At 41.9% G+C, this 16,854-nt stretch overlaps 1 protein-coding gene across 1 annotated transcript in view; it reads left to right on the forward strand.

Moving 5' to 3' along the window:
• C4BPB (complement component 4 binding protein, beta) overlaps nt 1-15,894 on the forward strand; it is a 42,976-nt gene extending 27,082 nt beyond the window's left edge. Inside the window, exons 2-3 of the mRNA XM_012722145.1 lie at nt 15,295-15,590; nt 15,642-15,894. Of these exons, the coding sequence (XP_012577599.1) occupies nt 15,295-15,590; nt 15,642-15,894 (549 nt within the window). The remainder of the gene's footprint in view (nt 1-15,294; nt 15,591-15,641) is intronic.
• Nucleotides 15,895-16,854: the final 960 nt, after the last annotated feature.

Consider the following 16,854-nt stretch of genomic DNA (forward strand, 5'->3'; position numbering starts at 1 on the left):
GCTGCCACCGCCTAGATTTTTAAAGGAGCCGAGCAAGTTGGAAGCTGCTGGCGTTCCCGGATCAGTTCCTGCCTGTGCGGCTTCCCTTATTGGAACTCCCCAATTGCCGGTTCTTCCTCGGTTATTTTCCTTCTAGTGAGTCGAGGGCGTTCTCATTTGGGTTGAAACTCGTAGCATGAAAGTCTATAGTCCGTTTTTGTATAATCCCGTGCGAGTTTGGATGTAGTCGCCGGCTTCTTTATTCTGCTGCTATCTTGCCAGTGCCCGAGCTGGTCGAGCTGAACAGCGGCTTTGCGCGGTGCCCAGGTGCTCAGGATCGTGTCTGAAGTTTCAGCGGTTTTTCTCTCACCCAGGTATTGAAGATCAGATTTGCAGTCTTTCTGCAGCCTGGGCTCTACTCACTGAACTGAGCTGTCCAGCTTTACCTCCAGGGTTTAGCGTGGGGCAAAGGGACTCCTGCAGCCTGCGGAACTTCCAGGGACCCAGGTTTTCTAGGGAGTTCCCTTCTGGGAACTACCCAATCGCCGATTCCCTCTCAGTTATCTACCTCCTAGTGAGTCCAGAGGGTTTTCGTTTGGGTTAAAACTTGTAGTAAGTGAGTCTATAGTCCGTTTTCAGTCCTCAATTCCTAGGCTTGGACGCGGTGATCTCGGCGTCTTTACTCTGCAGCCATCTTCCGGAAGTCTGTACTCTGGTGTTTTAAGGCAGGTGCTTCTAAGGTTGTATTGGGTGTAGTATTTTTCCTTTTGCTTGGGTTTATGACATATGGAAATTGGACCCATCTTCCCACCTGGGACAACTGTCAGCACCTCCTGAACACACTTTTTACCACTGAGGAGCGTGAGCACATCTTGGATGAGGCTCGGAAGAACATCCTGGGCAACAAAGGCCAGCAAACTACCCTCCAACCAGCCATCAATGATGTGTCCCTGCTCACACGACCGGGGCAGAATTGGGATTATAGAACAGAGAAAGGAAGGGGGTGTCTCCGGGTTTATCGCCAGACTCTGATGGCTGGTCTCCGGGCAGCGGCATGCTGACCCACCAATTTGGCTAAGGTAAAGGCGGTTGTCAAAGGGAAAGCTGAAAGCCCGGCCATTTTCCTAGAGCACCTCTATGATGCCCTCAGGTGGTACACCCCCATAGGCCCCGAGGTGGAGGGACATAGCTCAGCTGTTGTGTTCTCCTTCATTAACCAAGCAGCTCCTGATATCCGGAGAAAACTCTATAAACAGGAGGGCCTAGGGAACATGTCTGTGTGGGACATGTTGAATGTGGCTGAGAAAGTTTTTAATTTAAGAAGCGAGAGAGGACCGGATTAGAAAGGAAGATCATACAGTGCAGGAGAGATGGAGGAGGGAAGACAGGGAATTCCAGAGCAAGAAGAATTGAAAGCAACAAAGGGAATTGGCTCGCATTTTTTGGGTAGGGACAAGGGAAGAACCCCAACATAGGGAGAGAGAGAAGCCCTACAGGCCCCCGACCAGGCTAGGGAAGAACCAATGTGCTCTTTACAGGGAGTGCCTCAGAAAAGGAGAAGCGATTGATAAAAGGAAGAGGGATAGGGAGAGAGCTGTAGACCAGGCTAGGGTCCTCTTGGCAGGAAAGGAAGATTGACGGGGATGGGGCTCGGATCCCCTCCCCGAGTCTTGGGTAACTGTGTGTGTGGAGGGGACGCTGATAGGTTTTATGGTGGACAGAGGCACACAATATTCTGTTTTGACTCAAGCCAATGGACCCATTGCCAGAGACAAGGCTAGCATTATCTGTTAAGTCAACTCTCCCCCTCACTGACTTGTTATACTTTGCTGGATCTGAAGGAAGCTTTCTTCAGTATCCCTCTGGTCAAGGTCAGCCAGCCTGTTTCCCTTTGAGTGGCAACAAGAAAAAGGGGGGAGGATGGGACAGCTAACATGGACAAGATTGCCCCAAGGGTTAAAGAATTCCCCCACCCTGTTTAATGAAGCCCTGAGCAGGGACCTGGAACCCTTTCATCAGTCACATCCACGTGTGACTTTGCCACAATATGTGGATGACTTGCTGCTGGCCGCTGCCACACCGACAGAATGCCAGGAGGCCACTGGCCACTTGTTACAGGAATTGGGGACACTGGGTTATTGAGCTAGCGCTGACAAAGCACAAATTTGTCAACGCACTGTGACCTACCTAGAGTATAAGCTGACAGAGGGAACTTGGTGGCTAACGGATGCCATGAAAGAGACTATTCTAAGGATTCTTACCCCTACAACTCCCAGGGAAGTGCGGGAGTTACTGGGCTCAGCGGGGTACTGCAGATTGTGAGTATCAGGTTACGCAGAACTGGCTCCCCCACTTTATGAGGCGACCAAGGAAAACAAGAACTGGCTGTGGCGGAGGGAGCAGCAGCTAGCTTTTGGCCAGCTGAAGACGGCCCTACTCCAGTTACCAGCCAAAGTGTTACCAGACCCATTGAAACCATTTTCCCTGTTTGTGGACGAGAAGAAGGGAATAGCGAAAGGGGTACTGGTTCAACAATTAGGGCCATGGAGACGGTGGCCTATCTGTCCAAGAGACTGGACGCAGTAGCCTCATTGCTGCCATTGCCTTGCTGGTCCATGATGCAGACAAACTGACCTCTGGGCAGAACTTAAAGGTGACCACCCCCCACCCGGTAGAGGGCATTTTAAGGCAACCACCGGGAAAATGGATGACCAACGCTCGGCTCACTTGCTATCAAGGGCTCCTGCTAGATTTCCCCAGAATCATCTTCTCGGACCTTGCGACCCTGAACCCAGCCACCCTACTACCGACTACAGATCTCCAGCCACCGATCCACAACTGCACAGAGATTCTAGCAGAAGTTACTCAGGTGTGGGACAACTTCAGGATACCCCGCTGCGGAACTTCCCACCTAGGAGAGTCTAAGACACAAGGAGACAGTGAATGGAGGCGAGACCAAGAAGGAAGATTGATCTTGCCAGAAAAACTTGGGAAGTTTCTCATTGTAAATCTACACTGGACCTCCCATTTGGGCTGGAAGAAAATGCTGAGCCTGTTTTAGTCCACCGAGCTGCGGTTTCCACATCAAGGTCCTGCAGTGAAACAAATAGTGGAGGAATGCAAGAGCTGTTTGGCAATGAGACCTAGCCTGAAGGGACCCACACACACAGGTACTCGGGTGAAAGGGAGGGTCCCAGAAAGAAAACTGGGAGATAGATTTCACCGAGGTGAAACCAGGCATTGGATACAGGTATTTATTAGTATTAGTAGACACCTTCTCGGGGTGGGTGGAGACATTCCCTACTAAACAGGAGATCAGCCAGGTGGTCATCAAGGTATTGCTGGAGGAGATCATTCCCGCTATGGAGTTCCAGAGACAATAGGGTCAGATAATGGCCTGGCTTTCGTCAGCAAGGACTGGCCTGAGCCATGGGGACGGATTGGAAACTGCATTGTGAGTATAACCCCCAGAGCTCTGGGCAGGTAGAGAGGATGAATCAGACCCTTAAGGAGACCTTGTCAAAATTGGCAATGGAGACTGGCAGTAGCTGGGTGATGCTCCTCCGTTTGGCTGTCTTCCAGACCCGTAACATGGCATAGTTCCTGGGGATTGGGTTTGGGTCAGGCGGCACAAGGTGAAGACTCTGGAACCGAGGTGGAAAGGGCCCTGTATATAGTCCTACTAACTACTCCCACAGCTCTTAAGGTGCACGGGATTGCCCCTGGGTGCATTATTCACGTTTGGAAGGTCCCCCTGGACCACCCCCTGGACAGCTAAGTGGGACCCCCATAACCTTGCATCCTCAACCGACTGGTGGCTTTCATTAGGGAGCACATAAGCACGGTCTAACTTATGGTACTCAGAGATCGGTATCTTAGGATTCCGACAAGTGGACCCAATGAGAATTATTCCTCATTATGATCACAAAAAGGGGGGAATGTTAAGCCCCTGTGGCTAGGCCCCTCTGTCTGGGTCTCTGACTCACCCTGGGCCCAGAAAGGAGGGCAGGCAGATTGCATTCCTGCTGCCAGCTCCTGGAACCAGCTGAAACTAGACCCTGATATCAGCTCCTGACTCATAACTGAGACATCTGTTCTTGGAAACCCGTCCTTGAGTGCTGTGAAGTTTGTTGCTCTTTGAATTTGTACTGGCGATGAAGTATGTAGTGGCTGATAAGGGCCTATATATTCTCTGACATTCCTATGATCTAGGTCTTGCTCTCTTTGTGTGGCCTGGGTGCCTGCAGGAAAGCTTGACCCCAGATAGCTGGCTTAATAAACTCCACTTCCTTGTGCATCTCTGGTCCTGTCCTTTGTCACAGGAGGCAATTGGGTGATTTCGGACCCTAACACTGGTCCTTGCCTCACTCTGCTTGCAATCTCTCAAACTTCCCCTCTGGTGGTCTCAGTTTTACAGTCAGATTTCTAGGGTTTGTTTTGGTTTACTTTTGACTGTACTTTAGTTTTGTTTCTTTATATTCTTCCAAATTTAAAAATATATATTATTTTAAAATAGGGTCTTTTGGTGAACTAGGGGTTAATTCTCAGTGCTACCACTGCAAAGTCCTATTCTGACACCTAAGTTTGATACCATACCAGAGAGGTGACCTACATATGGCACAGCTTCCCTTGCCCATCTCACCCACTGCTCCCTCAGCAGTGTATTTCAGTCAATCCACACGTTCTGCTCCCCTCTTTGTCTCTGGTGAATCCTCACATTTCCCATCACTCCCAACCCCACACCTCTGGCCTGCATTCCCAATTCTTCTACACATACAATAGAAAGATAGAAAGGTAGATAAATACATAGATAGATAGATAGGTAGGTAGATTGATCGAGAGATAGACGATAGACAGACAGACAGATAGATAGATATATAAAATCTTTAAAATAATGGAAAAATAGGGCCCTCCCTGGTGACAAAGCAGGTTAAAGCACAGCACTAAGAAGCTAAAGCCACTGCAGCATGAGTTCGATCCCCAGCCCCGAAGGTGACCCACATGGTGCAGCAGACCCCTCCTGGCCTGCTCGCTGCTCCCCTCAGCAGTGTACTTGTCAGTCATCCTGTTCTGCTCCTCACTCTGGTGAATGCTCTCACTTCCCCTGCAACTGTACCCCAGTTCTGTATGCATAAACAAATCTTTAAAAATAATGAAAAAATAAGTCAAAAACATTTTTCTATTTATCCTACTAGGGTACCTGCTGACTGTCAATGTGATTTTGTAGTCTTGACTGTACATCACAGAGGTAACCAGGAAAAGGGCATGTTAGAAGTGTAAGAAATTCCAGGTCATAGGCAAAAGTGAAAGAAATTAAAGGAGAGCAGAAAAGTGTTCTCATGATAAAACACATTTATAACTGTGACTTTCCCAAATGTTGCTGAGGTGAGCAAACAGCAAACTATTACTTTTACAACAGAACCAGACATACACAACTCACCATATTCTTCTGTTTGCTTGAGTTGTTCACTTTGCACAGCCATTAAAGTTTCAATTCACATTTTTTATTGTAAAATAAGTGTTTGACCTTGTATTGAAATTTATAAGAAAAGGAAGACAATATTCACTCTATAGGCAAATTTTCTGGAATAAGTTTATTCCTTAAGATAAAAGTACCTTTCCAAGTAAGTCTCTTTGACCCATTTGTGATAACCCACATTACATTGACAAGTTATAAAATCATCCAGATAACTTAAGTTTTCTGAAGAAATCATTGTGTCACTGGTAATAATTTGTATCCTATTTTTATGTCTGATTTTTAAAAATATATTCATTGCATTATCCTTTCATTTTTGTACAATGCACGATTTCCCCATGATATTCCCATGACCAACTCACCAGTGTACCTTCACCATACTTCCTGTGCTCTTCCTACTCCTATCCTTTTCCTTCTTCCTACTACTCCCATACAAAATGTCCCTGATCTATAATTGCCTGATGAATTTTGATGTTTGCTTTATTATAGTTATTTTTTTTTCTGATTTCTTATTTGGTTTCTCTACATTCCTCCTATAAGTGAGACCATTGATTTTTTTTCTTTTTATTTTTCTTTCTGGCTTATTTCACTGAACATAATTCTTCCAACTCTATCCATGTTGCAGCAAAGAGCATGAGCTTATTCTTTTTGATTGCTGAGTAATCTCCCATTGTGTAAATATACATCTTCTTGACCCAGTCATCTATTTTTGGACATCTGGGCTGTTTCCATAGTTTACCTATGAATTGTATTGTGACAAAAATAGGGGCGCTTTTTGTGTCCTAGGAGTGGAATTACTGGATCATATGGAAGCTCCATTTTAGTAGTTTGAGGAACAGCTTTCCATAGTGTTGGGCTAGTTTGCATTCCCATGAGCAATGTAGGAGGATTCCTTTTTCTTCATATCCTTCCCAGCATTTGTTGTTGCTAGTTGGTGTGAGGTGGTATCTCATTGTGATTTTGATTTGTATTTCCCTTATCACAAGTGACGTTGAACACTTTTTTCATATGTCTGTTAGCCATTTGCATTTCTTCTTTGGAAAATCTCTATCCTTTTTAAAAAAATTTTATAATATATTTTTTAGATTATTCTTTGTTTTGAACATTTTTTTCATCTGTTTCTAATCCTCATTTTTTGACTGGGTTATTTATTTTGTTTCTGTTGAACTGTGTTAGCTCTATGTAGATCTTTGTGATTAGTCCCTTATCTTTGGTATTGTGTGCAAAAGTTTCTCCCAATTAATGGGATGTCTCTTTTTATTTGCTAATATCTCTTTTGCTGTGCAGAAGCTCTTTAATTTTATGTAATCCCAGCTGTTTATCTTTTCCTTCACTTCCTTTTGGTTAGGTGACTGGCTCCTTATGGGTAAGGAAATAATGCTTTTTACTTTATCACCAGAGTCTAGGTCATTGTTCACACATAATCAAGTGACATAAACACAAGTTGAGTTAATAAATTAATGAGTGGATGGAAAGATAAATGAGGGAATGAGTGGGGAGTTGGGAGCAGCCAATGGTGTAAGCACTGAAAGCAAGCCACAGACTCAGACACTTAATTTTTACCATGTTGGGGCACTCCTGTCACTCTACATCATAAACTCCACATAAAACTAGGTGCCTGTGAAAATCCCCAGCAGCATCCTGGTAGTATGAAAGGCTTTCTATGCCCAGTGAGAAACATCATTGGCACTTGCTAAGTTCATGCCATTGTGACTGTGTAGAGAAAGTTGAAGGTGGATGTGACACATTCCTGACCAGGACCTCTCCAGTTCAACTGGACAAATGAAGCAACAGTGGATGACAAAATAATAAACTGATTTTCTGTTACAATAATTTTTTTCTTTTTTTCTGTGTCACATCTAAAGGAACCTTGGGAAGAATTTGAATAGGAGAAAAATCTGAGCTATAGGAGCAGATCTGGTCACCTTGCCAGCTCCAGTTACTCCTTAGCCTAGAAGAACTGTTTCTCACGTCACAAACAACAAAGATGGCCCAAACGGGATAGTCAGAGAAGCTCTCAACACATATGCATTTACCAGGAATCATATCAATCATGGCAATGTTATAAATTTCAAGAACTTGGGACCATTTCCCTACTTTTCACCCTAACAGTGATCAATCTCCTCAGCACAACAAACTTGCAAGTAACTGTGTGAGAGTCCAGCACAGGGGTGTATCCTGCACTGACTTGGCCTGGGTGGTTAGAAAAATCACCCGAGCTGTGAAGCCGGCTTCATTGGTGGGTCATTTTTGTTGTCACCAGCCACACTACCACAACAAGTATGTGTGTTGATATTAAAGACCACACTGTCCCCAGGAAAGAACTCACTCAAAGATTCATGGTGCATTTCAAAAGACATTTCTCCAGTTGTGATACTGACTGGTGACCACCATGCTATGGTTGAGAATCCCAGTCTCAACTGGGCCTACAGGAGCAGTCCTGACACAATCAATGTTGTAGAATTCCCACAGGGACAGGTGCCAGGGCTTGTCAAATGGACCAGTTGGTGGCAGGATGCCATCCAGACTTCAAGTATCATTGTTCCACTGACATTGCCTCTTTATGAGTGGTTTTCCATCTCCTGAACTAAGGTATGTTAGCGTTCAGCTCCAGCATGTTGTCACCAGTTCAACCAAAGCTGTAGGACTGCTACTGTGTCAGGGTTGCAGCCAGTATTCTTAATGCAGGTGCTGACTTCTTAGTTACTTGTGTCTCTTCAGATTATAGGGTGGTAGATGGAGTCCATTTTGTAAACATTAACAATTAGTTGTTTCACACCCAGTGTGTACACCAGAGACATGTTTATTCTTGGAGATAGTGGCTTCAGATCCACCAGCACCAATCAGAACCAGCCTGAGTTTGTCTCTCTGTCCTGGATCACCATAATGCTGGTATCAAACTGCCATGGGGGAAATGTGATGAAGACATTTCAGTTTATCCAAAACACACACCTACTTGAAGGAGCCTTTCCAATCTCAGCAGTTTTCTTGAATTTATTGATGGTTCTTTTATAGATAAGACGATCAGTAGAGTGGCAGATGTGCCTGAATAGATATATCCAATGATGACAATGTCCCTATAATCTCCACACTTTGGGTTTGTTCAGCTGTGACTCTCACACTTGTGTTCTGGCAGCAAACCTGTTGCCAAAAAGCAACAGTCTAGCATTTCTAATTACTTTATTGTTACTTTGAGAAAATAATCCACAGTCTACTACAAGTTACATTTCACTTCACCATTTCCGTATGGAAAAAAATATTCTTACATGTAGATTCTTACTGGTGTCACCCATACAAGCAATCCCATTAGTCAACAGTATGCTGTAGGTGAAAACAACTTGCCAGTATTTATTCAGATTCTGATAACTCACCCTTCTCCAATTATTAAGGTATGAAACTTTTAAGATTTTTTTCCCTGATATTTAAAAAATTGACAAAAGTAACTTTACAAGTGTTATAAAAATATTAAGTCTTTAATTTAAAACTGTTTTAAACATAGCATGTTTTTCTTATATTGTTAATTTTTGGACATTATTAACCTTTAAACACCTGTCTTAAGAAAGGAGTTGCTACAAAGATAGTAATATAGTAGTGATATTTAAATATGGCTTCTTCAAATGTGACCAAGAGTCACATCTTTACTCATGGAAGTTTTATTCCTCAGATATTTGATCTCTCATAGAATGCTTTTCTTACCTTTCAGGGATTGGTTACTAAAACAGTGTAGGGATAAAGGAAATGTATCATGTACAAAGAAAATTTATTTAAATATAAGTGAATCTATCACTAGCTTCCACTAAGCACCCTCTGCTTACTGAGAACAAGAGTTTTCTTTCATGGGCTGACATTACAAGGAACAAGAGTTTTCTTTCGTAGGTTGACATTACAAAGAACTACTGAGTTAATAAATGGTTGTTCACCTTTCCACTTACTTCCAGTAAAATGCCTTCAATAAAATGACAGTTACCTCTAATCAAATCCTTTTACCAGGTTTTAGGAATTCAGGATGTCTATAATTGGGCAGGCAGGGAGTTCTAACAATAGCAACAACAAAAAAATTCTCTTCAAAATTTGACCTGGGCTCTGTTGGAGATGAAATAGAAATGACATGGGAAGAATATATGCAAGTATACATAGAAATTTTTTCTTGAGGAAGAGTTTTTTAATCAGAAAAGTTAAAAATTTTGTCGTTTCTCTGACTACAAAAGAGACTATGAAATTAGGAAAACAAAAACGGTAATGAACTATTTTTTATTTGGATTATGTGCAAAAATTATGTTAAAAATAACACATAAAGCACATTTTTATTCTAAAATGTGCATTTTGTTGAAATAGTACTTTAATTGGATACACCCATTGATATATTCAGTATATATATTCAATGAATTCTTAAACTCACTGAAATGTAAAAATGCATTACAACACATTTCAAAATACTCAAATGGGATTCTGTAGCAAATTGTGCTTTTCAAATTCATAAAAGTTTTTCACAGAATTACATAGTGTAGTACTTAATATTTTAACCTATTAAGTCCCAGTAAGATAAGAAATATTTGCATTTTCCAAAAGGCTTCATAACATGAATTAAATGACTCCAGAACTAGAGGAGACAAACTCTTGCTCATACTACTTCCCATGCTTCACTTAAGTTGATAGGTTTTCCACTAAAATCTCAATGCTCGGTAGCTAACAAGCAGCTCAAACAGATTTTTAACACATGCCAAGAATATAAAATTAAGGAATTATATGTGGAGGGTCTCTAACTATGCACTTAAGATAGCACCTCCTTTATGTTCTGCTGGCCCTGACTGACAAACCTCCCAAGCCCTTCAATGTAGCTTTTGTGGTTGCAATGGTACACAGATGAAAGTCTTCTGTTAAAAATTATAAGGGGCACTCCTCTAAATGTCAATGCTACACTCTTAATAAATTGGAGTCAACACATTTTATAGTGTCTTTGAATTAGTGTGTCCCTTATCAATGCTGTATAATGAAATATGCCATTTGATAAACTGCCAGTTAAAAATAAATTAATTTCAAGCCCTCCCTGGTGGCACAGTGGGTTAAAGCACAGCACTGAGAAGCGAAAGTCACTTCAGCATGAGTTTGATCTCTGCCCTGGAGGTGACCCACATGGCGCAGCAGACCTCTCCTGGCTCGCCCGCTGTTCCTCTCAGCAGTGTACTTTTTAGTCAGCTTGTTCTGCTTCCCACTCTGTCTTTGGTGAATGCTGTCACTGTTCCTGCACCTCTGGCCTGTAATCCAGCTCTGTATGTATATTTTTAATAAATCTTTAAAAATTAAATCAATTAATTAATTTCTGGAAACCACCTATTTAGGTTGAAGTGGCATTTTCTTTGGCATACATTGTCCTAAGGAATGATCAGTTGTATTACAAAATGGATTATGAAAACGTGAAGGATTTGAGTATGGTGAAGTCCTTTGTCTCATTCACTCACCAGAAAAGGTAATTAACTTTATATAATGTTACACTTTGTTTAGAAGAGGATGGTTGTTAGGCCACATACTCAAATTATTGTCATTCTCATAACAAACCTAAATGTTATTCAAGAATGTAAACTCTCTTTGGTTGTAATTAGTTTGAAATAATATTATTTCATATTATTCATAGTCGTCACATTTAAGTTTTTAAATATAGCCATTTTTACACTTGGTGAAGAGTCAAGGCAGGTCTCTTCTGTCACAGAATGCATCAAACTTTCAACCTAAATTTTATTGTCTTTCAAACTTCAATGTCTGTTTCTTGCATAATAAGCTATACAAATATTTCCAAACTATTTCAGAATAGCTTTTGCCCAGAAATTAGTAATGGGGAGTTAATTTTCTTTTATTGAAGTTTTTTGCTTACATTGATCTTTTGCAAGTATACATCTCCCCACCTCCCTGTTTCCTTTCAGCCATAGTTACTGTAAGGCAACCACCACCAAATCAATTTTTAATTGAATTTCAAGATAAATTTAGATTTTATAAAAATTTGCAAAACAATAGAGTGTTCTGGTATAGACGTCATTCAGCTTTCCTGAATGTCATCCAGAAAACAGATACAATACTGTTAAGTAATATGCAGATCTTACTTAAATTTTCCCAATTTTCTCACAAACTCCCCTTTTTCAGTTTCCAAATCCAACCCAGGATCCCACATCACTCCTAAGTGATGTGTTTGTCTTATTCTCTAGTCATCTTTAACCTGTGAAACTCAATGAGGTGTCTTTTATGATATTTGAAATTTTTGATGAATCCAGGAAAATTACTTCGTGGTATGTTCCTAAATTAGAGTTATCTGATTTTTGTTCATGATTCAGTTGAGATTTCCATTTTGGAGAGAGTAACAAGTGATTTGATCTTCTTGCCTTAACTTCCCATTATCATTTCAAGGAGAACATGATATGCTTTGTAACTGACAGCATTAAGTTGGAGAACTTGATCAAAGTGGTGTCTGTCATATTTCTCCACTGTAAATATTCTGTGTTGCATCATACTTTGGCTCACCAACTTTAGCATACACTGATGCAACAATGATTATGGTGACATTTGATTAATAGCAAATAAAATCTCCTCTGTTTTTCCTTTGTACATGTATTAATTGGCATTAACTATAAGGTTCAAAAGTTTCTTTCCTCTTTGCTTAAAAAATTACTTGCAGAAATTCACTTGCTGCTCCAAGAATAGACAAAAATTGTTGTAGTTCTTACTCCCCAGCTGATAATGAAGTAAGTTAAAGATAATGCCTGTTTCTCTTATTTCTAGGATATTTGTTTAAAATCATGCTATGCAGTAAACCTCTTTGCCTTCAGTAGCTGCTTTCAACAATACTTTAAAAACAACAACAACAACAAAAGAGAAATGATAACCATATCAGTTCTCAAGCCTTTTCTTGAATCAACTGTTGAAACTGAGAGGGCAATGGCAGCATTTCAGGTATAAAACTGGAGATTAAAATTTCAAATCAATAAATATTTCTTCTGTGAAAACTTGAAAAGTTGAAAAATATCAGAGTCTGGAAAAATAATTACAGACTTGTAATGTTCACAATATTTTCCATATCAATCCCTTGCACCTCATAAAATTCTACTATCTATGAGGATCTTTATTTATGTAGAATTTTACAAGCTATAAGGTCCTTTTGCTTTTATATTTCATCTGCTGTTTATAATAATTCTATAAGGTTGATAGGCAGGTAGCTAGTATTTTCACTGTCCCCATATTACAAGATAATAGGCATAGACAATAGTTAGTGTCCAAGGTGAGTTTTCTATCTGCAAATCTTTATAGATGATCCCATTCATTCTTCAAGGGTGACAGATGTATGCCTCTGGGTTCCTATCTTGTTTTCTTTCTCCTTTTTCCATCCTCTGACCTGTAGCAGGATTTTTGGTGAACCCATATAGCAGTGAAAACATTGCAGAAAGAATTATCTTAACTGTTGTCACTCAAATCTTCTCCTTTTACTCTTTCTCCTTCGGATGCTTTGACTCATGCCTTTCTTTATTTGCTCTAGTTCTTAAAGTCACTTACCTTTCTCCCTTCCTCTTCTATAAACTCAGACTGGTAGAAATATAGGTCCAAAAGATATCTTTAAACATTTTTTGCTTTTAGCCATATAACCGAGCTCTTCTAACCTTGAGGCAATAAATACAAAACTCAGCTAGGCATAAAATGAGGGCCAGGATAAAATAGGCAGAGTAGAAAAACATGGTTAATAATTTCAATGAAGTAACCATCCACAAATGTTAAAATACATTTATATCTTAAAATTTGTTTCACTTATTCTAGCATAGGAATAATACTGTGAAAAAATATCATATGAGAGTTCTAAAGTATGGATTTGAACGGGATAGTTTTAAGCTGCACATTTATTCATTACTGAATCACTTTCTTATTTAAAACTTGAAGCAAGGAATTAAAAGATCTTAAATTCAAAAGCAATTTATTGATTTTAAGTCCCATTAAGCTCTTAAGTCAAAGCTATTTGAATTGCAAAAAGTATGTTATATTTTCTTGCAGTAGTTCAATCATTATGTTCATAATTATTTAAAAAATCATTGCAAAATATATTTCTCAAAACATATTATGAAATCATCTGGGAAAAGAAACATCTAATTTTCAAGATACCTCATTCTTATATAAACCTATTTTACCTTGACTGTGACAGAAAATAAAACCATAATTTTGGGGAGGGTCTATAACATTTAACATATGCTGTACAAAATTTTCCTCAACACTTCATTAGCAGAGATGTCATAAAACTCAAATCTTCTTTGATACCATATACAAATGAATAACTATAAATTAAATAATTTAAGCATTTTTTGTTTGATTTATAGGGAACTTAATAGCTACCCTGGCTCATTCTAGAGTTTGTATACCAGAAGTATTTACCACATTAGGGACAGCTCAAGGACTCTGCTATCATTTGTACTCAAGGGAAGAAGAGGTAAAAACAGCTAACTGTAAGATTGTATTTAATTTCTAAAACTACACCTTGCCCTTTCTTACCTCTGTGGATTAACTTCTCCACAGGCCGACTCTTAAAATATATTTCATGTTACTAGCTTATATTAGGTGGTTCTCTAGTATTACAGTTTCCATCCATAATTTTGTTCCCACAATGTATGCACATTTGTTTTATGTTTTAAAATTCAACATACAAACACAGACATTGATAATATAGGAACTGATAATTAAATATAAAATATTTCATAAAAATGGATGTTTGTAAGCCCCATTTAAAAAAATAATTATTTGCAATGAATGAAAGTACAGTCCACTTGACAGTTTTCCTTCTCTGGGTTAGGTGTGAAGAAGGCCAGCCTGACTGGTGATAGTAGTGGTTTGCATTTTTGAATGTCCTCTATACTACCCCGGCCACCAAGGTTTAATTTGAGGCAGTACTTCTGGACCTGTTAAACCATAAATTAATTTATGGTTTTCATTCCCAGAGTGTTTGATCCAATACATCTGCTGTAGTCCCTGGAATCTGATTTCTAGTAAGTTACCAGCAACTGAAGCTACTAGTCCAGGGAGAATACACTAAGAACCACTGTTGAAGGTGTGGAAGAAAAATGGGCAAGTCCAACAAATGCCAATGGAAAGACCAATTTACACCCCTTTCAAAGGTTTATATTCATTTTATGAGATGTCTTACGCTAAAAGCCAATGAATTTTCCCCAAAACTGCTCAATATATTTTAATTAATAAATACTATAACCAAACTAACTACTTCATAGCCACAGAAGACATTTCCTTCACAGAAATAATACTTTTTTTTTTGTGCTTGTTTGTCATTGCCAGAGGAAAATTGAGTTGCTTCCTTTACCTTATTGTATAGTCCAATCTAAACCCATCTCACCTGATTTCCTATTCCACTAATCCTAGCAGTTTTGAAAAATCATGACTATGATGTTGAGGTTATAATCCAAAAGAGTTGGAGTTTCTCATGAATGGCATGAATGATTTTTGGTCATTTGGGTGATTCCAGTGCACAATCAAGACTAAGACCCGCTGTTTTAGTTCAAACACAATTTCCTCAACAAAATCGCCCGGACTATCAGGGGGTGGCCCCGCGGGCAGAGAGGGATGTGTGTTGGGGGGTGAAGACTGGGGTGTCCTCAGAAAGGGGGCTGTGCGCTTCCTGTACCTCCCTGGTCCATGGCCCTGGTGTCCTGTGAGCACCTGTGGCCCAGGTGTGGGCTTAAGCAGCTAGCATCTTCTGTGCCGCCCCCGCCCTCTGCCATTGAAAACGGGGCGCACTCCAGGGACATACAGCTGGACTTCCCCTACGGAGTGGCTGTCACCTACACCTGTGAACACACTCACAGGAGGACCCCTACCTGGGAGCTCTGGGGACACCCCACATCTGGAGCGGTCCCGCCCTCCGCTACGAGCCCACGGGACCTGCCCTGTGCCCGCAGACTTCTGAGACACCCCCCCCCCCCCGACAGCTGGTTGACCCACACGGCCCTCCGTATGGGCTCAGGGTGGCCGTCACCTTCACCTGCGACCCGGGGTACCTGCTGGTGGGCGTGGCCTTGGTTTTCTGCACAGAGGAGGGCACCTGGAACTCCCCGGCCCACCACTGCGGAGAGGTGAACTGCAGCCTGCTGTGGCCGCTGGAGTGCGTCTGAAAGGAGCTGGCTGCAGGACAGGCCTACTGCTACGGGGACAGCGTCATGGTGGCCTGTGAGGAGGGCTACACGCTGCAGGGCAGCCCCGGGAGCCAGTGCCAGGCCGACCGCTGCTGGGCGCCCCGGCTGGCCATCTGCACGCCTCGCCCCTGGGGCAGCCTTTCTAGCCAACGTGCTCCTGGCCCTGGCCTTCGTCCTCCTCCTGCCCACCGCTGGCTCTTGCTGGGGTTATCGCCAAATGCAGGAAGTGCAAAGGTGCCGACAACACACCTGGGCAAGCAGCGACCCCCTTGAGGCCCCTGCGCGGTGGCAGGGCCGAGGCTGGACATGTACCAGGGAGCCCCAGGGCCCTTCCCTGAGGGCCTCCAGCCAGGGCGCCCAGAAGTTTGGGACTGGTCTGCTGGGCTTGGGGATGCAGGTGTCCAGCGTCCCCTGCACCATGCCGCTGCCCTGCCCCCGTGGAGCCCTGCTGCAGGTTCCCGGCTGGGAGAACCTCCTTCTCCGCACAGCCCTCTCCCCGCCAGAATTTCTGTTTCAAGGGCTTCCCACACGGGATGTCTGGGCCCTCTAGCGGAGGGGGGCAAGACCACACCCTCTTTAAAAACAATACAAATGCCTGGAAACTATGCCCAAGAGTCTGACAGTGGGCTTTTCTTTAAAAAAAAAAAATACTCTTACTGATTCTGTAACAGGGTGCTTCCTAGGTAAAAGGGGATCCAAAAGGAGGTGGAGCTGAGCAGGAAGAAGAATCTGGAGAGGAGACTGAGGAGGAAGAAGGATGGAAAGCCAGGAGACTTGAGGGAGCCACATAGATCAGAGAGACATGTAAAGAAATGGCTCTTGTTTCTTGGTCCTGGAATAGTTGAAACAGATGTGAGTGAGAAACCCTTGTGGAGGTTCACTATGGCAGTGTTTATCTTGCTTTTAATTTTGTTCTTTTCCTCTCAGACTTGTCTGTCCATGTCTGACCCTTTTCTACGGGTTCCTGCCAGGAGGTGCTTTAGACTTGTGGTGGACTTTCAGGCTTTGCTTTGAGCCAATACCCTTTGGGTGGACTTTTACCCACGAGGGGATGGGTAAATTTGGGTGTTTGATTTAGAGGCTATATTCTCTATGTTTGTTGTATTGCACACTGATTGTATTAAAGTTCCTTTCCATTAAAGGTATTATATGTTTTGTCTTGATGCCGTAGAACGTATTTAGGACAGGCAGGTTTGGGGGTTCAGGGGTGTCCCTCTCCCTACCCTGTAACAA

Source organism: Condylura cristata, unplaced genomic scaffold (genome assembly GCF_000260355.1).
Source record: "Condylura cristata isolate star-nosed mole 26May11 unplaced genomic scaffold, ConCri1.0 scaffold00008, whole genome shotgun sequence".
In the NCBI taxonomy this organism is placed as follows: Eukaryota; Metazoa; Chordata; class Mammalia; order Eulipotyphla; family Talpidae; genus Condylura; species Condylura cristata.